The sequence below is a fragment of the Rhizopus microsporus genome (genome assembly GCF_002708625.1).
Source record: "Rhizopus microsporus ATCC 52813 unplaced genomic scaffold scaffold_2, whole genome shotgun sequence".
NCBI classification, from domain to species: Eukaryota; Fungi; Mucoromycota; class Mucoromycetes; order Mucorales; family Rhizopodaceae; genus Rhizopus; species Rhizopus microsporus.
The window spans coordinates 257,826-279,207 of NW_019671917.1; the positions used below are offsets into that span (position 1 = coordinate 257,826).

General features: G+C 40.6%; 3 protein-coding genes across 3 annotated transcripts; 1 reads left to right on the forward strand and 2 right to left on the reverse strand.

The window, feature by feature from the left end:
* Positions 1-171: 171 nt before the first annotated feature.
* On the reverse strand, positions 172-15,032 carry RHIMIDRAFT_288874 (putative cytoplasmic heavy chain dynein). The gene is made up of 10 exons (XM_023613599.1): positions 14,533-15,032; positions 14,041-14,483; positions 13,750-13,987; positions 13,608-13,700; positions 13,430-13,556; positions 12,876-13,375; positions 11,729-12,822; positions 4,466-11,677; positions 2,266-4,414; positions 172-2,215 (listed from the first exon to the last, which is right to left on the reverse strand). Exons 1-10 carry the CDS (start codon positions 14,795-14,797, stop codon positions 249-251), a joined length of 14,088 nt encoding a protein of 4,695 aa, XP_023469675.1. The 5' UTR covers positions 14,798-15,032; the 3' UTR covers positions 172-248.
* Positions 15,033-17,395: 2,363 nt separating this feature from the next.
* RHIMIDRAFT_233569 (subtilisin-like protein) lies at positions 17,396-19,204 on the forward strand (the record flags this gene model as incomplete). Its single annotated transcript, XM_023607988.1, has 2 exons — positions 17,396-17,549; positions 17,607-19,204. The coding sequence occupies 2 exons, from the start codon at positions 17,396-17,398 to the stop codon at positions 19,202-19,204; spliced, it is 1,752 nt and encodes a 583-aa protein (XP_023469676.1).
* A 163-nt stretch (positions 19,205-19,367) lies between these two features.
* On the reverse strand, positions 19,368-21,071 carry RHIMIDRAFT_246574 (uncharacterized protein; the record flags this gene model as incomplete). The annotated part of the gene is made up of 6 exons (XM_023610329.1): positions 19,368-19,536; positions 19,587-19,721; positions 19,771-19,879; positions 19,931-20,673; positions 20,716-20,800; positions 20,855-21,071. The coding sequence occupies 6 exons, from the start codon at positions 21,069-21,071 to the stop codon at positions 19,368-19,370; spliced, it is 1,458 nt and encodes a 485-aa protein (XP_023469677.1).
* Positions 21,072-21,382: the final 311 nt, after the last annotated feature.

Here is a 21,382-nt window from a genome sequence, read left to right on the forward strand (position 1 = left end):
TTCCCCCTTTTTAAAAACAACGATTGCTAAACTAATGAATAATTTTTATCATTCATTCCCTCTAGTAAAGAAAAATTAATGTACATCTTTAATAATAATACAAATATTGATAAAACATTAGCTGATTTAGTATTTATAGATCGACTCTATACAAGTTTATAAAATCAAAAAGATGCAAAGAGTTACAATGAAAATGGTTTATTTTCAATGCATATTTTTATTGTTAAAAATGTGTGTGTTTATATATTTTAGAATGAAATGACAACAGCAACCGCTCTTTGAGGTATTCTATCCTTTTCTTCCTTATTTGCACAAGTACGAATAGTAAACAATAAGTCACTTCTATCAGAGTTAAGATAGACGGGTAATTCAACCATGTTTTCATTGTCTTCTTTTTGGTCCTTTCTTATCCATCGAATCGTTGTGTTCGGGAGCTTATTACTTGGTTCGGATGTCAAGCGAATCTCATTCTCTTTCCATATTCCTCCTTCAATCTTCATACCATGAATGTGATAGCCTATAGAATCCATCTGCTTACATTTTCCAATATCAACATCCAATATCAATTCTTCAAGCGACCACTTATATTTCTGTGCAGTTGCCTGTCGGGTGGCTGTAACGTAGGCTTCTGGTGTGAATAAACTGCCAATGGCAATATCAACATGTTCAAATGTCTGTTCTTGAGCAACTGACTCGACTTGTTCTAAACGCGTCTTGAGGTCTGCAAGCCATGCATTCAAAGAAATGTTCTTGGGCACCTTATAACGCTTCCAATGGTCAGGAATTATTCCCTTATTTAACCAGGTCAACAGTTGTCTCAAGTGATTCGTCTGCTTCAGTTCACCAGCACAGACCTTTTGGAGAGACATGAGATCTTCTCGAATGACTCGTAACAAATTACGTGCAATTTGGTTTTCTCTTTCAAAGAATCGGAAGAGAGGATCCATAATACCATGGCTATCACGTTGCATAGCCTTGATCGTAGATGGTAATAGTGCCAGCCAGTTTGTGATGGATGCACTAAGGGCACGCATCCAAGCGGGTTGGTTGGAGTTGGAAGGTGCCCCTGATGTCTTTTGACCACCGTCTTGTGAGTAAGCAGCCTCATCATCATCACTAAGACTCTTCATCTTGCGGACCTTGTTCAGCATGTGGTTACCCTTGAGTGTCAACAGTACGCGTTCTGCGTTGGATGGTAATCCTAACCAGGTGGGCGGTTCACGGTCAGGAAGTTTGTTTACCCAGTCGAGGAATTGATCCATCTTGATTCCGTCAGGAGCAGTCAATCCCTTTTGGCTTTCTCCGCCCTTTACCACTTCAAAATCAATGTCAAAGCACTCAGGCTTGAACCAGGTGTTGACAAAAGAATCAAGCAAGCGTTGATCATACTCATTATCAATTCGGCCACCATAAATAGACTGTTTCAGCAACGATCTGATGGCATCCCAAGGAATCTTTTCGGGTGATATGTTGGCTCTACCAGCTGAAGCAGAATCTAACCATTTATCAATCGTGTTGAATGCACTGTCTTGATCAGAGTCATTAAATTCATAGACTTTAGTCCAGCCCAATGGAACGTATCGTAAACGCTCTTGAACAACTGCATGTAACCATGCCAACATAAAGTAAAGTCGAGCTCGTTCAGTAGGACCGCGTGACAATCGAGAAGGAGGGATACTACGTAGCGATTCTTGGAGGTTGGCCTTAATTCCTGGTGGTGGTTCAAACATGAGGATGCGTGACATACGAAGTAAGTTGACAGGTACTTTAGGATTCGTTTCCATCGTCAAGAACAAACGGAAGTTACGATGAGGTTTCATGCTGTGAAGCTTCTTTTCAAGCTGACCGAGCCATGCAGGCGCCAAGTGAACGTTCTTCAACATAACCCATGTACCAGTCTTGATAGCAGCAGAGATAGCTTGATCGGCTAATCCAAAACCTTCAGCAGATCCCATAGCCACAGACGTACAACGGTTGTTTGTCTCTGCAACCAAGTTGTCAACACGATAACTTGCATCATAACCAGGAACTGAACATAAAGCAAGTGGTGTAGAGCTACCAACCTCTTCTGTCACAATTTGTTGCAAGTTTAATTCACCAGTATTCATAAATTCTCCATCAAATATTTCAGTTGCAAAAATAGTCGTAGCAGGTAGCAATCGATCAGGTCTGAAGCACTTGACAATTAGCATCTTGCGAAGTGCATCTACAGAATCTATCATCATGTTAGCTAACCGTTATTAATCTTATTCTCTCACAACTTACTGTTTGTTCCAGCACCGTCCCAACATAGAGGCACGATTGTTTCCGGTTGGTTGTGTTCCATAAATTGTTTCCAAACATCTTCGTTCATTGAGACATGGTTTACTAAATGACTAAAACAATTGAGGCTAGAGAACTCCTTAATGCGCTGAGCAATTTCATCAGGAATGAAGCTAGGCAAGCTTAAGCTTGCGGCTGTCACAGTATTGCCTACAACAGAGTCGCCTCCGTTTAACAAGAAATCAAATTCGGTATCATCCACATTTTCTTGAACACCACGCATACGGATCTGGCAGAGCAAGACGGCATACATTGGGTAATCTTCGTGAATCAAAGATCGAGACGCACGCTTATAGGCAGCAGAGAATAGATCACGAGAGAGGATTTCAAGACGTCTATCAGGATCGCTGATTCCCTTCAAGTTGGGGTTTGCATGGATGACATATTCAAATATTTCATAAAAGAAGTCAAGAGAGAATTGATAAAAGTGGTTGACCAGATTGAGTTGTTCCATAGCAAAGAAAATGGAACTACAGGCGTGTGCAAGTGGTGTATAAATAGCCGTCGTTTGGTCAACTTCTTGCATAATCGTATTCGTTTCGTCGACCTTGCGTGTAATTTCCGCGGCTTCCTTCTTTAGCGTCTCAAGAGTATCAATGACTTTGTCATCATCCAAAATGTTACCCTTTGATTCGTTAAGTGCTTGCAGCAAAGACTTTTCAAGATGACGAAGTTTAAGTTGAAATTCACCTTGAAGCTTGATCAAATCGGTACGTTTCTGATCAACATCAGGACGTTCAGCCTTCAAGACCTTATTCAGACACTGGCTTTGTAAACTGCCACGAGTAACAGTAAAGTTGACAAAAGTGACACGAGAGCAGATATCTGGAGCAAAGTTGACAGAGGGATCACGTGTTGAGAGGAAGAGTGTGAACGCAGGTGAAAAGTCAATATCTTGGTTGCCCAATCGAATCAAGACACGGCCACCAGTACGACGCAATTCCTTGTTGAGTACAGGGTTTAAGATAGGATCAAGATGTTCAACGTCTTGAATCAAGATAGGGTTACCGAAACGCAATGCACTTTCGAGATTCTTAATGAACGAATCGTCCAAGAAACTAGTCACAGTCATCTTGCGATCCTTGTATTCATTAATCAAAAAGTTTGTAGCTTGTCCTGAAGGATCAATGATCAATGGATATCTGTTGTATCTCTTGAGCATAATGGCATTTTCAATACAGAGTTGATCTGCTGGAAGTGAATTGGCTTGCCATGAAAGACGATCATCAGCAGAGGAAAGGTATTCTGTCAAAGATACTTCTTGTTTGAATTGAATATTGGCTGCCAACAAGTGGTCCATCCATTTCTGAATAAGGATATCACGGTATTGCTGGTCAAAGTAACCACCATAAGCCATAAAGGCGGCAGCCAAGAGAACATCACCCACAATTGTACCCATTTGGCTTTCAAACGCTTGGCTTGCAGATTCCCAACGTACCTTTTCGGATGATAAAGAGCTAAGAAGGGTAATACTTCTGTCAACCTTTGATTTCACTCGTTCCATTTCAGCCTTAATGATCTGTGTTTCGCCAACAAGTTCGGCATATTCATCTCTGTAGCGGCGGATACTAACTTCAAGATCAGCAATGACCTTGTCCATTTCCACAGCCTGAAGCTGAGTCTCTTCGGAGCTTCGTTGCAACTGGTTAAGTTCTTCTCTAAGAGGACCAACTCTATCCAAAATTGCAGAGAAGTTGCATTGAGCAGTGACCCATTTGTACAAAGGACCACATGCCTTAGAGGCACGGTTGACAACATCAAATTCGAAGTTGGGGTTGCTGAGATAGTTCTTGTGCATGAAATCACGTAGTTGTTTAGTGATTTGGGCTTCTGTATTGTAATTTACAATACTAGAGATGAAGTCATCACGACGGATGATACTTTGCACTGTCTTCCAACTGTCAATCTTGTGTCCAAGCATAATACAGACAGACTCCATAGTAAGCTTGACTGCTTCGGGAGGATTACTCATAGATCTCACTTCGGTAAGGTGCTGTCTCTTGATGCTCTTGACACTCATTTCGGCTTCCTTTACAGCAGGTTCAGCATTAGCTAAATCATTGTCAACTTCAGCACGACGAGCTTCGATTTCCTATATAGCATAGCATTAACATATGTTTTATTAGTTTTGTTAGGAAATTACCTGTGTCTGAATCTTCAAGTTGTTCTTGATGACAAGAGAATCTGCTTTCTTACGTTCAGCTTCCTTTTCATCTTCAACCATCTGTTTAATCTTTTCATTTGCTTGATTTTGTTTCAATTCAAGTTGATTCTTCTTTATAGCAAGGCTCTTTCTCAGCTCTTCTACCTTAATCACAGTGTCCTTTAACTTCTCAAGACCAACGTTAAGATGACGCTGTTGTTCTTCCAGATCTTCACGTTTTTCGTTATAAAGTCGAACGTAATGAGAGATAAAGTCCAAAAAGTGTCGAGGCGTGACATAGTTGTATCGTCCTTGACGCTTGCTGAGCTTAGCATTGATCTCATACAATGATTGATGGACAAAGACAAGCGCGTTGACAACTGCTTCACGATGGCTAGGAGGAATGGGCAAGTTGCGGTAGGCAATAGGGAAGTTGAGAGGAGCGGCATAGTTTGGCATGTCAAGATCAAGAGTCTTTGTGAACTCCATACCGACTTGATAGAAAGCTTGATCCGGCCAATCACCGAACCAGTCAAGAACACAACGATTGAACAAAGCTGGTGAAGTGGCTGCACGTGAAGCAAGGCCGCCTTCGGGAGGATTCATGGTAAACACGACGTGAAGGTTGCGCATCACCTGTTGAGTGAACCACTTGTAGAGTTCTTCGTTAGAATCAAGCATTAAGCCATCACGTTGAGCACCTTCTTTGCATGCTGTCATAAGCGAAGCATACTCGTCACCTTCAAACAAACCGGGAACTTCGGCATTAGCCAGTAGTGTATTCATACGTTCAAGGAAACCAGAGTCAAGAACGTTGGACTCGTCCATAATGAAACAAATCTTTTCGCCTTTACAACCAGCGCGACGAAGCACAGTACGTAAATCATCATCAAAGTCAGCACCAGTATACTTGTTGTGCGCTTTGATTTGGAAAACACTTAAACCGTTCATCCATGCAACGAATCGAGACAACGTAGTCTTACCAGAGCCACTGACACCGATAAGCAGTAAGTGACCTTGAGGTTGTCTGAAGACACGATCAATACGGAGAACATGCTCAAGAACGTCATTAAAGAGCACCAATGCAACATCGAGTTCTTCTTCATAAAAGACCTTAAGTCTAGCCTTAGCAAAGTCACGTAGTTGTTCACGCTTAACAGGAATATAGTGTTTAGATAGCCAATTAGAGAAAAGAATAGGTCTCTCGAGCGCTTCTTCATGATTGATAGAAGGAAAGTGCTTATTGGCAATAGAGTCGATCATGTCATCGGTCCATTTACGTTCCTCTTCATCTACCAAACGATCCTGGAAGAGACGCAAAGCTTCATGTGCCCAGATACGAACTAGACCCTCAACAGTAAGAGTCTCAAGAGGTTTAATGGCCTCATAGATACCACGAACCCAACGGGTAAGTTCACGAGGAGAATAGATATAATGAGCTTGAATATCAGGAGTAAATCGTCTCTGTGAAGCCAAATACAGTTCAACCATCGCAGCAGTAAGAGGCTCGGCATAACCACGCAAATTGGGTACAAGTTTAAGCATAGCGCGTGTAAATGTACCGTAAATTTGCATGAGTGAAAGTTGACCAGCATAGTCAACCATAACCAAAGGTGCGTGACGAAGGAAACGATGTGAAAGAGGAACACGGCCAGGATCAGTTGGAGGGTTACATGCTCCGACAAATTGAATGCGCTCCAAGGTAACCCAGGACTTGTCACTGGTTCTCCAGAAACCGTTATATTCAACAAGTTGTCTGAGAAAAGAGATAACACGCTGCGTGTTGTATTTATCTGTAGCTGGCAAATTGATTTCATCACAAAATACAACGAGCCATCGACCAATGGTGAGCGGTGAAAGAACGACGCCATTAGGTGTCTTTCTATATTCACAGTGTTGTTCAAATGTCTTGAGAACCAATTCAGGGCTTGTTGCACTTGAAAAGTTAAGACCCACTACCTCCATATCAGGAAGCTTTCTAAGAGCACTGAATAATGTCATGGTTTTACCAGAACCAGGAGGACCACACAAGATCAAAGGCTTGTGCTCAGATAACCAAGAGTAAAGCACTTCTTCATGACGAATAGTATCGACAGTGGGGATAATCATATCAGCATCAGAAACCTTATGGGTTTCGATTTCAATGACAGGAACCTTTGATTCCCAAGGCACCCATTGACCTGTGTTCACAGCAATATCATAATCAATGATGGTATGGCCATTTGTGGTGGGTGGCAGTTCATAAGTGGTTACTCCGCGAACAAAGTCTCCAAGAACAGCTCGTAAATCAAGCTTGGCATCACCAGTGAAACTCCAGATGATAGAGTAGATAATACGCTTGGTGATATAACCTTCTAAATGATCGCCTGTCATAGGGAAATCTGAGTGCTGAGCGTTATATTCTAAAACATTGCGAACTGTCTTGTTCAAAAGTGAAAAGAAGGTTGAAAGTACACGCATGCGAGTGAAATCCATAATATGCTCAAGGGTAAAAGCATAATCCAAACATTTAGCTACCAGGCAGTTTTCATCAGAAAGATCAGGAGCCATAATATCGGCAATAGCTCTCTGAGTGTGCAAGTTGGGTGATACTCCGCCTTCAGTGGCAGTAGCTCCGTTAGCGGCAGTGCCTCCACTTTCCGTACGACGACGAGAAGAAGACCCTTCTTCTTCAATTTCATCCATGGGTACATTGCGGAGAGTATCGAGGTAGTTGGAGAATATCATGGGTAATGTGATGATGTCTTCACTGAACCAGACCATACCACAACGAGAAACGGTAGCTAGAGTAGCATATTTGAGGGTCTCGACTTCAAACATGATACGTACATTTGGTGGTAGATTAAGACGCTCACCATTGGGTAATGTAAGAAGACGATTATCGTCAAGGACAGAGTTCAAGTTTTCTACCCATTCAGGATCAACATCACCATCAAAGATGATCCAGTGACGTTTCTGGCTTTCACCACGTACGTTATCAACAATCTTACGAAGGATATGAGTGAATAGACCATCAGTCCATTCACGAGTAGTGGAGTCCAGAGTACCATACAGAGCATCTTTAGGAATTGCTTTAGGATCAATCGTATAAGCGATGCCTTCTACGCCTTCAACACGCTCCAAGGCAGTAAGTAATGTTTTCCAGGCAGTAGATTTACCGGCACCAGAGGGACCAACCATCATTAAACCGTGATGAATGTTTTGAATTTGATACAGCTGAATGACCTTTTCCATCCATGCATCCCCAGGAACAAGACGACGCTCTTCACAGACTTTACGTAATTCCTCCTTGAGACGATCAAGGTTACCAGGTGCATAATGAACGCCAGGGAACACATCTGCAAGTAAGCTAGTCAAAAGAGGAATATCATCGGCGACCAGTTTAGGTTCAACTGTTTCACGAATACTAGAAATAAGCAACTGTTGCTCGGGAATAGGTTCCGAGATTCTTGCGTATTCAGTCTGGTCGACTTCGCCCTTTTCGATTTCTTGACGAAGTTGTGTCAAGCGATCACGCTTCAAGTTACCAGCACTAACTAGTACACTCTTAAGAGCACGCAAACCAAAGTCATAATGAGACTGAGGAGAAAGTTGTTCGGCACAAAGATTGAATAAGGGCACAACCTTTGAAGCCAAAACTTCCGCAGTACGGAAACCTTGAGAGTAGAGCATTACTTGGGCAATCAGTTCCCGATCAGGCTTAGTCATGGCCATACTTCTAAACAGTTTCTTCAAGTTATCAGGCAGGTTGGAACGACCAGCATAGCCAGGATTCATAGTGATAAAGATACCTGTGTCAGTATTGACACGTACATTACGACCAACCAATTCAATTTCATGATTAGGATTTGTAGTGGCCTCTTTAAGGCCTAACTGGATAGTTTGAACTTGCTGGGAAACAGCAGATAAGATACGTTCTTCGAGACGATTGAATTCATCAAAACAACCCCATGCACCAACTTGACAAAGACCAATGAAGATACGACCCATAGCTTGGAAGTCGAATGTTTCATCACAACAGAAAACAAGGACAAAGCGACCAAGCTGTACACCCAAAGCCTTTACGGATTCCGTCTTACCAGTACCTGCAGGTCCAAATGGAGAGCCACCGAGTCTCTGCTCCAAAGCTTGTGTCAAAGTCAAGTAACAACGGCCCGTCAATGGGGTTTGAACAAGACGATCAACGACACCGAGATACTCATATCCATAGTAAAATTGGGCATTAGCCATGTTGATAGTCAGTCGATGGATAGGATTCTCGACGGTGTTGTTAAAGTAGAATCGCATATGATAAAGCCAATTGAAATCTTTGGGTGATGAAATATTGTCGGCTACAAGTTGTCGAGTAACATCACGTTGATGTACAAGTTCAGTGACAAGATGCTCACACTTTCTTCGCTTGATGGTCTGTAAATCAAGTAAAACTGCATCAGCCAATATATTCAAGTTTCTTTCGATAAGAGTAACAGCATGCTGCATTGGTGCTAGATCACCATTACCAGCGTCATCAATGGTAGTAAGTGCCTTATCCACAGATTGAGTCCAAATAATTTGAGCTGCTAAAACGACAAGCTGAGCAGGATAACGGTCTATCCATTCCATAAAGTCGGAGGAGCTCATTTCTTCAGCATTGTAAATGTTTTCAAGCTCAGTGACAGCGTCAGTTAAAAGCAAAGCAAGTGATACTCGCATCTCCTTTTCCAATAGAGTCAACCAGTCATTGATTTTTGGATTATCCTTAATGGACACAGGTGTCTTGAATCGAACTTCTTCGCCTTCCTTTGAGGCCATTCCGATAATAGCTGTTTGCTCTTCATCTAACAAAATGGTAGCAATACCAGCAAACATCTTCTTGAAGTGCTTCTGTATACGCAATATGTCCTTGCTGTTACCAATGATTTCTAACAAGTCTTCATCACCAACAAAATAGAAACGAGGGAATGAAGAACGTTCTCGCTCAAGATATTCACCCAAGGCTTTTTGAATCTTGCTCAGTAGTTCTGCAAGACGTTCCAAAGACTTTTGAATATTAGGGATATTAAGGACATCCAACACAAATGGAGACTTGTACACCTTCTTCATGACGGTCAAGAATTCAGTGTTAATACTTTGGAAACGAGACGTTTCTACAGGGAGCAAATGCTTGATATCTACGCTTCCACTAAAGATACCTTCAAGATAAACCCATTGACGTTGAACATCAATCCAAACATCGAAAAGGACATGAATGCGATTCAATTTATCTTCCCAAGATGAAGCGTCTTCTTCAAATACTTTATAGTATGGTGATAACTTCATAGCAGTAAGAGAATTAAGATGTTCACTCGATTTGCTGAACAAGTCATCCCATCCACGAATAAGACGACATCTGTTTTGGTAGTTGACCAGGTCCAAAACGTATCCCGTCCATGTTTCCTTGATCTGTTTCAAGAACTCTTCAAGTGCCATTTCACCTTGAGCTTGCATGATGACGTCCTTAATAACAGTTTCGTTACGCTTAAGATCAAGATCCCACAAATGTCCAAGAGTCATTTCAGATAAAGTGAAGCGTCCCTCAACGCGAAGAGATTTAAAGATTTGACGCCAATGACGTTCACGAAGAGCCTCAGATTTCAAGTCGCCTACTAAGGGATTCACACGCAAGAGCTGACGGAGGGTATCTTGCATGTATTCATAAGCAGCATATTGACGCATACGGTTTGGCATTTCCTTTGTGGAATTAACGAGTTCGTCAATGCTCTGACGCACCTTACGGGGGACAACTGAAGACCAGGGAATGTCACGAATTTCATTCAGAGATTGCCATACACGAGCAAGAGCGGTCCACACAGATTTGAGATCTCGAAGTTCTTCAAGAACAGGATCCAGACGTGCTTCTGATGTTTGTTCTAGGTCTAATGCTTCCTTAGCACGACAAACCATATCATACTCTTCCTTCAAGCGAGTAACACGTCCTTCAAAAATAGACAAAGTGTTTGTTGCAATATCCGGCTTAATCTCGCCCTGAACAGGTTTGGTCTTCTCCCATTCAGCACATATATCACGAATCTTTTGTTCAATAACCTTATCTTCAGCAACAATCTTCATTTGCAATCCAGCAACCTGTTCTTGAATAGCATTGTTCTTTCTGCTCAAGATTTCATTGAAAGCACTCCATTCACCATCCACTTGGTCAACATACACCCAATCTCCTGGGAATTGGAAACGCTGTCGTTCGAGAGTTTTCTGACCCTGTCTAAACAATTCCACATCCAGACTCCACTTGGCAACCTTTCGCTTCAAATCTTGGACGAACGTAATAAAGGTTACAGCTTCACCAGTAGAATTGCTTTCAATAGATTGCTGTTCAAGTTCATAACGAGCCTTTGAAACAGAAGTATGGAAGTCCTTCATGGAAGTTCCCAAAAGTGAGCCAAACTTGTTGAGGATTTCACGTTGCCATTGATCATACTTTTGGTTCACTTTACTCTGCACTTGCTCATAATCAATCACAAGTGGACCAAATGATTGCTCGGTTTCGGAATTGTCAAATGTAGATCTAGCTTTTTTGATTTCTAACAAAATCTGCTGCCATTTACCGAGATCATCTTCAAGGATCGAAAAGACGTGGCTAGATTCCAGATCCCACAGGGACTGATACTGTAGCCAAATGTTAACATAATCAGAGACTTGACGAATCTTGTCTTCAACAATTTGATAAGCGTATTCAAGAGAATTATCACCCATACGGGTCAAAAGACTAGAATACGTCTTTTCGATGGTTGGATTATCTTTAACGCTGAGACCACCTTCATAACGTGAGCTTTGAATACGAGGAAGATGACAGACAACAGCCAACCAATCATGAAGTTGGAACCACCAGCTGGTTCTAGCTTGTTCGATAGGAGGGTCAAGGTACATGACTTGATTACGTATACGGACTTCATGGATGAGCACCTGGAGAGCAGGCTTAACATCTGATGATTTCTGAGCTACTGTAGTTTCTTCAACAGGAGCAATGCTATCACGTTGGCCACCAGCTTTTCTCTTGCGTCTAGACTTTGACATACTGACTTCAGGCACAACGGCTTCTTCGTTAACACCCATGAATGCGTTCGTCCATGCCTTAATGGCTTGCTGCAAACGAGCAATCAATACAGTTTCGATACGTTTATCCAAACCGGAAACCCATTGGTCAAGGTTTGAGTAGTTTTCGAGGTTCAAACGGTCAATCTACAAGGAGAAAGGTTAGATCAGATAAATGAAATTGAATTTCATACGTACTATCTTTTGAATACGGCCGAGTGTGTCCTCAAACTTTTCTGTCTGATAAGGGCAAGCCTTCATTTCGTCAATTCCTTTTGTTATATCGTCATAGTAACCGATCAATGCATCAACTTTGTCCTGGAACACGGATACAACATTGGCAAATTCACGAACAAACATGACATGTCTGTTTTCACGAGCGTCCAAAGGAGTTCCAGAGAGATATGACAGTGGACGGTGATGAGCATCATAAGAGCTGACAAAATAATCCCAGCGTAAGTTGATACCCTTCGTGATCATGTTGTGGACCTCATTTCGATAACCAGCTACTAGTGTAGCAATTTCCGGGTTTCGATTTACTTTATGAACAGTTTGAGAGAAAGTTCGGACAGTTTCCATGAGACTAACGGCAAAAGGATAGACACGCTTGGCATCTTTTGCTACATTAGATATAGTGTGGGGTACTTGGAAGTTCAGCCATAACAAGTTTCTGACTTCCTTGAATAAGGCAATGATTTGACCATCAAAGTTGATGCCCAATTGAAGTGCATTCTTTTGAACACGGTTACGTGAAATTTCAAAAATACGTCCAGACACAGACAAATCACGCTTGGTAATCTCTTGAAGCCAATTGTCATAAATTTGACGAGTATCCAACTTTTTACGGAAACTGCTGCTTTCAATCTGAAGCTTTTGCCCTTCAGCATAAAGCTCCCATCCTTTACCTAAAACATCCTCAACACGTTTCATATAAAGAGACAGTTGTCTATCGATTTGACGTGCCCAAATGATGGCACCTGAGACAGGAGGCAAGTCACGAAGCTGTGCCATGTGGTAGGCTTCAGAGTTTCTATACTGCATCTTAAACTTGTCGTGCAACTTATTGATATCTTCTTTGACACTATCAATGAGCTGTGTTTGGTATTCTTGAATAGCACCACGAATCTTGGGTCTAACAAAGAGTGCGTTGAACTTGGAAAATACTCTAAACATTTCATTAGCGCTCTTTGCAGTGCCCAAACGATCGCGTAAACGAGCAATGATCTGGTTTTCGACACGCGACACTCTTTCATTGTAAGCAGTCTCTGCCTGAACCCAAATTTCAGTTCCCTCTACAGTAAACAACAGTCAGTAATGAAAAGGCACAGCCAAGATAATAAATTACCAGGAGAGACATCAAGCACATCAATATTCTTGACACTTTCATAGGCCAGTTTTACTTCTTCTACGGCGTTGATGTCGCTAATGCTTACACTTTCTTCTTCTTCCATAATACTTTTAACTTGTCCATCTTCTACAACGGTAGCCTTCTTTGCACGAGGACTGGTCATAACACGTACAATAGTTTGATGCAGTTGTTCATGCTGTTTTCTGAAGGCCTGCACAAAAGTGACACGTTCTTGGAGTTTTGCGTGTGCTGGATTGATCTTAATAGGCAAGAACTTTTCAGATCGTTTACGAGTAACATCACGAGCGACATTAGTAAACTCTTTGATCAAGTCATCCCATGTTTGGAATACTGACTCTGCGCCTCCTGTAGTACGTTCGAAATCGTCATACTCCATATACATCATACGACGACTACCGAGCACTTTCAAAAGCTGGTCGTTGAGATCTTTTGAAATAGCTTCAACTAAAGGAAGAGCTCGACGAATTGGATAAGGTCTAAAGCATTGCGTTAGCTACTTATCTTTTCTTGTTTTCCTAAGCATCACTTACGATAGCTTCAATTTCTTGTTGAGATGTCCAAATATTAAGTGAAGGGATTCTCTAATCTTGTCCAAATCCGTAGCTGACAGAAGTTCATTAAGAGGAAAGTCCTTCATAAGTTGGTTGTACTTGTGGACTAGTACTGCATTTTAGAATCTTTAGTTACAAACAATCTATCACAACTCACCTCGCTCCATTCCTTCCTTTAGACCCGTATCGGCAATGAAACTGACAGTCGCATGGAAACGCTTGGCATATTTCAAGATATCGAGGGTTAAAGCTAGATACATCAGTTAATCATTATATTACGCTTGGATCCTGATATTTACTTATTTGATCACTCTTCAATTGCTCATCTATCTTTTCAAGAGCACTTTCCATACTAAGCCAAAAGTTAATTTCCTGGATTGCTGTGCCACTTGCAGGATCACGGGACATTTTGGTAACCTTTTGGATTTCCTTAATCCAAACATTGACATCACTTTGAAGTTTATTAAGGAACGAAGAATCAGAAAAGAGAGCAGGATCAATTGCCTCGACTGTAACTCTCTTGCTTTGTTCACGGCACTTGATATGACATAATGAGAAAGAGTGTGTACAAAACAAGGAACTTGACTTACCTTATCAACTGCCTTTTGAACAACAGGATGAATATTTAATGATACTTCAGGAATTTCAACATTCTGTTGAAGATGCAATAAACTAAGCTCAAGTTCTGCCATCTTTTTCTTAGCCATTGGAACACCCATCTTATTCTCTTCATTCTTGCTCTTGGTACTAGTTTCATTTGCTGCTTTACCATATCTAGCATTAACGTAAGCATCAAAGTAAGGACTGACAGCTAAATGAATGTATGAATGCAAAAATTCGTAAGCGCCTGTTTGGCCGGGTTCACTAGCGTTCGGAGCTCCAGGAAGATTAATTAGTTGCAACTGATTTTGTAGAGGTCGAGATTGATCGAGCGTAGCAGAGCGTTTGATGACAGCTAACGAACCAACATGAGTCGGGAGGTATGTTATTTCATGAGAAACGGTATATGAATAGGTAGCAGGGGTTCCTTCGTCTAATAAAATTGTTATAGATAAATAGATAGCAAAAAGAGGATGACTTACCTTCATCTTTAACGTTGTCTCTTTCCTTGTAAATGAAGATGGCTGGTGTTTGGGGATCATTAGCAAAACGTTTAAATTTCTCACCTGTATCAGGATAAGAAAACAAGGTATTTTCAAGGTCGGATACATCAGCACCAAGCACCAGGGGTAAAAGTTGCTCAAAGTATTCTTGAAGTTTATGATGGTCAAATACAAGAAGTACTTCAGATGCACCGGGTGCAGCAATAGAAGATGTCGGATTTAGTGTCGTTTCGTCTTCGAGCATAAGTTTGTTCTTATTCGTTTGTTAATGAATAAAAAGGTATAAACAAACTTTTTAAGAGTTTTTTTAAAAAAAAAAAAAAAAAGATAAAAGCTTTCTTCTATTTGCTCTACGCGACCTTTAAGCAAAATAAAAGGTAAAGCAGTTAGAAAAAATAAGCTTGAACCGAGAAAAAAAAAAGGGGAACGACAGTTTGGCGTAGAGTAAGGCTTTTATATACTCCGCTCAAATATCATTTGCTGCTGACATTTATTTTGTAAATGAACACGCAGTTTGACACGAGAGTACCTTGATTGAGTCCTGAAAAATACAGGGAAGATAGTTAAGCAGAGTATGAAGACAGGGCAATCCTTGTATTAATATGAAGAATACAAGGCGGCCATTCATCATTAATACGGATCCTTTTATATACTTATTCATTACAGCAAAAAGCAAAATGTATTTTAAATAACTCAAAAAGCGTGGCTACTCTTCTTTCTAATATCCCATCAAAATCACATTCGGATATCATAATCGGTCTTACTTGATTCTCCTGCATGGAACCACATATATTAGAATCTTAATTTGACAAGAACCGTATTGCAAATTAAATGTATACACTCCCAAGAAATCATACCATTGCTACAACAAGTGCCCAAATGCGTTCAAAAGCCGTTGTGCCCATTGTCTTGTAAACAGTTTCAGTCTTGTTCAACTTTTTGTAAGGTTGTGTTTTTATTTTATATATTTCATCTCTATTAACATTTTCCCATCAGCTGTTACTGTTGAGTAAGAATATAGATTTTTATAATATATCTTGACTGGAAATATCATAATTCATCAAGGCAAGTCATTGTCTTTAGACAAGAAAGATAATGAATTGATGAGCATAGCGACTGGGAATCCTTCAGTAAATCATTAAACGAAATATTTTAAAGATTCGAGGCGAATTTACAGTTTCCAAGAATGCATTTTGTAGTCGATTTCAGTCTTGAATCAAGTGCTTATTTAAATGTACTGGTTGAACATTGCTTGTAGGTGCACCAATCTATATTGTAGACCAGCCTTGGCAGAACCAAATTGACGTCGCTTATGGAACAGGGATGTTGCTGCTTACATCAACTGCTTGCACACCCTTTGGGAGCTTCGGCGTCATGGCATTGTTCCTCGTAGTTTTCTCTGGGTTGCTGTTGCTCCTACAAGATGTCGAAGTAGAGCAGACGATTAGGAGCAACAAGAATTAGAATACGCGTAGATGATGATTTTTTGCCCTATTTATCGCTAAGACACATTTAGATACCTTCGGGATAAGTTATAAGTATATTAATTATGTACATGTATATATTCTCTCTCCTTGATGCTTTTCTTTTGTGTTCCGTCTCTTACATCTCCTTTTGCACATTTTATTTTTAACCTTTGCACCAATATTTTATAAAACTAACATTATTAATAAAAATACATTACAAGGTCGAACATGGCACATGGTAAAAGCTCAAATGCTTTTCAAGTTCCAGCCCTATAATGTTAAAATTAAAAAAGGCATCTTTTACAAGGAGCAGCATTAAGGCTGGCAGCCCTTTGTCTTTAGAACATGACCGTATAAACTGTCAAATCTTTTAAATTCGATTCTTCTATTGTAAAGGGGACCGTCTTTTCTATTCGTACACTGTACATAAAGACAATCTGTTTCTCATGTTTCGAATATATTCATCACAGAACCTGTTGTTGTACTTGGTAATATAGACAGGTGATATATGTCCTTCTCAAAAGCAAGATGAATTCAGTAATAATAGCTACATAAGGCAAAGCAAGATGCCTAAATGTACAACAAGGAACAAAACCAGACAGTGAGATCAAACTCAAGGCGACTACTATCTGTCATTTGTTCCAATTGAATGTATAAAAGCTTTTTTTTAGTGTGTAGATCATCCAACTTTATCTTCACAAAAATCATTATAATTCACACGACGAACGGGACAATCTAGGACAAATTTAACCTTTGGTTATAAAAGTCTTTTTTTTTTTCTTATTGTATAGCACCCTTGAATTTTTTTTTTTTGACCTGTCAATAACTCTTACGAATATATTAAAGCAATGATTGTCCTATTTATTTAAATTGCATGTATACTAGACTAATCTCTATTAAGAAAGTGAGACGGTAGTATGATTGTCGTTTCTTGACTTTCTGTTGTTGATATGTGAACACTTTATACTCTGTACGATATAAACTAATTATTTTTAGATGAACCGTTGATGATCGTATTCCTTGTTTGGCTCTGGTGCTACTCTTATCAAACTCGGATTTAAAGACCAGAAGATGATAAGTTGAATGAATGAATAATGTTTCACAGCATACCATCTAGAATAAAGGTAAATCGGGAATAGAGGCACATAATAGTCTAAAAGCTCTCTTTTTATTCAAAACATGCTATTTTCATTCAAGTGCAACCAAGTTCTGAATGGAGCCCTATTTAATAAAGTAACACAAATCAATAATTGAATTATATATATAATCAGCTTTATATTCTTTACTTCTTTCCTCTCAGCTTTCTCTTTCTCTCAAACCCTTTCCTTTCATTCAATAACAGAGAAATCATCCCCCTGACTTTCCTTTTATCTCAAATGCGTCCTAAAACATTCATCTTCTTTGCCATCACTTGTATCTCTGTTGTCGCTTCCGCTGGCTTGGATGACGATATACTTGAAGACTTTAGTACCGTGAAGGGTAATGGCAACTATATCATTCAATTGAGTCCTGACACAAGTATCAAAAGCTGTACGTAATAGAGTATATTTAAATTATCATGACTAATCCTTATTCACTCTCATCTAGTCGTCCCCAAGCTTATTGATGGTGCCTTTGAGATCTTCAGTCAATCGATGGGCAATGACAAGTTAGAAGTCAAGAAGAACAAAATTGTTCGACGTGATGATCAAACAGATCAACTCCATGTCTTTGATGCTTATAACTTTGGTCAACACTTCAAGGGTATCACTGTCAAGTTTGAAGATATCAATATCGTCAGAGATCTTGCTCTTCTCTTTGCTGACAACATCTTGAAGATCATTCCCGATCAAGACATCGAGTTTAACTTGCCTACTCCCAGTAACAAGAAGAGCAAACTTAACAAGAGATATCACGCTCGTGCCAAACAAGCTTCATCTCAACGTATCGAACGTCGCGGTAACTTTGACCCTGATACCTATGAGGATGACGAATTTGAGGCTGCTTCTGTCAAGAAGAAGACTTATAAGAAAAAGACCCACAAGAAGACTTCCGTCAAAAAGGCCGTTTACAAGAAGCACACGACCACCAAGAAGAAGCATACAACGACCAAGAAGCATACAACGGTCAATAAGAAGAAGAAGACAACCACCAAGAAGCACACAACCACCAAGAAGAAGCATACGACTACCAAGAAGCACACGACTACCAAGACGAAGCACACGACTACCAAGAAGCATACGACTACCGTTACCAAGGGATCCAAGACAACTACTTCTTCCTCAGCTACCCCTACCAAGAATGTTGTCAGCAGCTCTGATTATGCCAAACAAGCCAATGCTGAATGGAACTTGATCCGTATTTCTCAGCACAAGCGTAATCTTGCTCAACCTTACATCTATAATACTAAAGCAGGGTCTGATGCCTATGTCTATGTTATCGATGATGGTATGAACATCGGACACGTTGAATTCGAAGGTCGTGCCTCATGGGGCTGGTCTGCTTATGATGGTGCCTCTCCACTTGGTGAGGGTCATGGTACTCACGTTGCTGGTATTATCGGTGGTAAGACGTATGGTGTTGCCAAAAAGGCCAATCTCATTGCTGTTCAAGTTCTCAACGAAAGCGGTAAGGGCTCTATCTCTAGTCTCTTGTCTGGTCTTCAATGGGTGACTACACATGCCAAGGATCATCAAGGCAAGGCTGTGATTAACATGTCTTTGGGCATGAAGACTGCTGGTGTAACTGATTCTGCTTTATCTGCTCTGAACAAGGCTATCGATGCCGTCGTTGCCTCTGGTGTTCCCTTATTTGCTGCTGCAGGAAATTGGGGTACTGTTGATGCTTGTGATGTTTTGCCTGCTGGTAACAAGAATGTCTACACTGTGGGTGCTACTGATAAGAACGACGCCATGACTGACTTTAGCAGCTATGGTAAATGTGTTCAAATCCTTGCTCCTGGTGACAACATTCTTAGTTCTTACATCGAATCCAAGACGTCTACTATCAGAATGTCTGGTACTTCCATGGCCTCCCCTCACGCTGCTGGTGTCGCCGCTCTCTTGATTGGACAAATCAACAATGCTACACCTGCCAAGGTCTATAACGAAGTAACCACTTTGGCTACCAAGGGCGTCATTTCCTCCATCTCTCACGATACAGTCAACCGTCTTTTGTTTAACGGTCAGAAATTAAGTAATGCTTAAAACTGAATAATTTGTACTTTCTCATTGTAACAGTAATAAATAAATCTTTCCTTCTTCCTTTTCTCTGTTTGACAGGTGAAAAAACGTGCAATGTACTCCCCTTTCGCACGTTGTCATTTATTACGAGAAAAACGTGATGGCTGGTATAACATGAATTGTGTATTTATTTTTGCTTTTGAATCATGTCTACTTGCTCTCGTAATTCACAAATGACGCAATCACAGAACGCGGCTACTATGTTTTTAATCATGACTAGTCCCTTATCTGTCTTTCGAGCTATTTCAGAAGGATCAAATTCGTCAAAGGTGAGCTCAAATCGGAATTTGCAGGCACTATAGAATGATTTTAATACAAGTAATTTTGGAGAATGAAATACGCTTACGCAGTAAAGAATCGAAGGTTTTCAACTGCTCTATAAGTTCGACGAGTGTCACTGTGGATCTTGTTGATGAATCCAAAGGGACGCTTGGATCGTTTGACTATATTATTATATGCGATACAGAGAGCCTTTCCATCCCTACATACACATGTATAAATAAACATATAGTTGCATCGTTGCAACTTACGCTAAACATCCCAGAAAAGCATCTTCGTCTTCTTTTGGATCTGGTATACTTATTTCTTCATTGGAATCACTTGTTGCTTGATTATCAACAAGTAAAGCGTGGTATCTACCTTTATCATAATTTAGTTACATGTGTCTGTACTACAGTAAAATGACTTTACCTAGGGAATCGTTAGGAAAGGAACCGCGCTCGAGCCACACGGGTATACTGTTTGCTACTTTCTTGGTATTATTTTCATTCAATTCATCATCCGACAGGCTCAAAATAGATGTCCTGCCCATCAAGGCTTGAATTTCAGGAGTAAACACAGCGGGTGGACTTCCTATATGATGAGGTGGATTAAATGCGTATGTTTCAACAGCTCGTAGATAGTTGTGAATGGCCTGTCGTTCCCGTTCCAGCAGGTTAAATTCAGACGCCTTATACAGATATCCTTCCTCATCGTTTCCTTCTTCTCTGTACTGATTTTCCAAGTCCTTCATAGCTTCGAGCAGAGCCAAGGAAGCTTGTCTTAACTTTGCCAGGGCAGAGTCAGAGAGATCGTGTCTGTGAACAGTATAGTTGCGCACTGAATCGAGCATCTTGGTGACGGACTGAATGAGTGGCAAGATTTGGAAATTTCCTTCTGTAGGGGTTGCTGCCCTGGATGAATCATCCGCACTATCGGAAGATAGTGGATGGGAGGAGGTTGATGACGACGAGGACTGTCGAGGACCCACCACCATGGACCAAGTGGTCAAGGTATGTTGTATATCGCCAAAGCAGATGTTCAATAGTACATCTAAATCTGTTTCAACGTCCAGGTCTATCCAGCTTGGAGGTGGTGCTTTGGGTGTTGGTAGCTGCTCGTCAAAATCATCTGGTTCTTCCGTCAAGGTCTTTTGGAAGCCCAAGGTGCCACCTCTAGTAGTATGTCAGCTGGGCTATTTGATTTGAGTCACTTACTTGTTCACTTTGAGCTCTCTCTTGGCGTAAAAGTTTTGTAATCGTTCGATAGAGCCTAAAGTCAAAACAGAAGACCTTCTTAAAGCTATATCATTTAAAGCTCAGTAAACAATTCATTACCCTATTCAACCCAGCTTACCCGAGCGAGCAAATCCTTTGGTTTGAATACCATTAATAGGTTTCAGGTATCTACGACCGTGAGGACTTGCGGCACGAATGATCTTATCATCCTTTGGGTAAGCACTAGACAGCTTTCTGACAAATCCCGAGAGGTCGTCGTCTGTCAAGGGAGGTAATGAGTCGACGCTTCCCTGAGGTGTTGAATAAGTACAGTCATCTAAAGGATGTTGTGACATTACAGAGAAGAGGGAGAGAAAGAGAAAATAATAAAAAAGTGAATCCAGTAACCTCAAACACATGGAATAAGGGCAAGCTTCAGTCACGGTGATACAGAATTTGAAGTCCTGTTCTGTAGTATCCTTACACGATGTTTGTTGTTATCAACTAAGGACTGCCAGTGTTTCTTTTTTTTTTATTTTAACGTGGTAAGGAATCGATTCCAAAACGTTGCTCTTTTACATTATAGAGTTCTATTGTCCTATTACAATTCTAGAATTCCGAATTATTAATAACGTATATTACAAAATGGTAATGAGCCATGATCTTT

Coding starts and splice junctions, on each gene's coding strand:
- RHIMIDRAFT_288874 (XM_023613599.1), bottom strand. CDS start 14,797: ATGCTCGAAGACGAAACGACACTAAATCCGACATCTTCTATTGCTGCA. Junction 13,557..13,607: donor AAAGGAAGGAATGGAGCGAG/GTGAGTTGTGAT, acceptor ATGCAGTACTAG/TCCACAAGTACAACCAACTT. Junction 13,376..13,429: donor AACAAGAAATTGAAGCTATC/GTAAGTGATGCT, acceptor GCAATGCTTTAG/ACCTTATCCAATTCGTCGAG.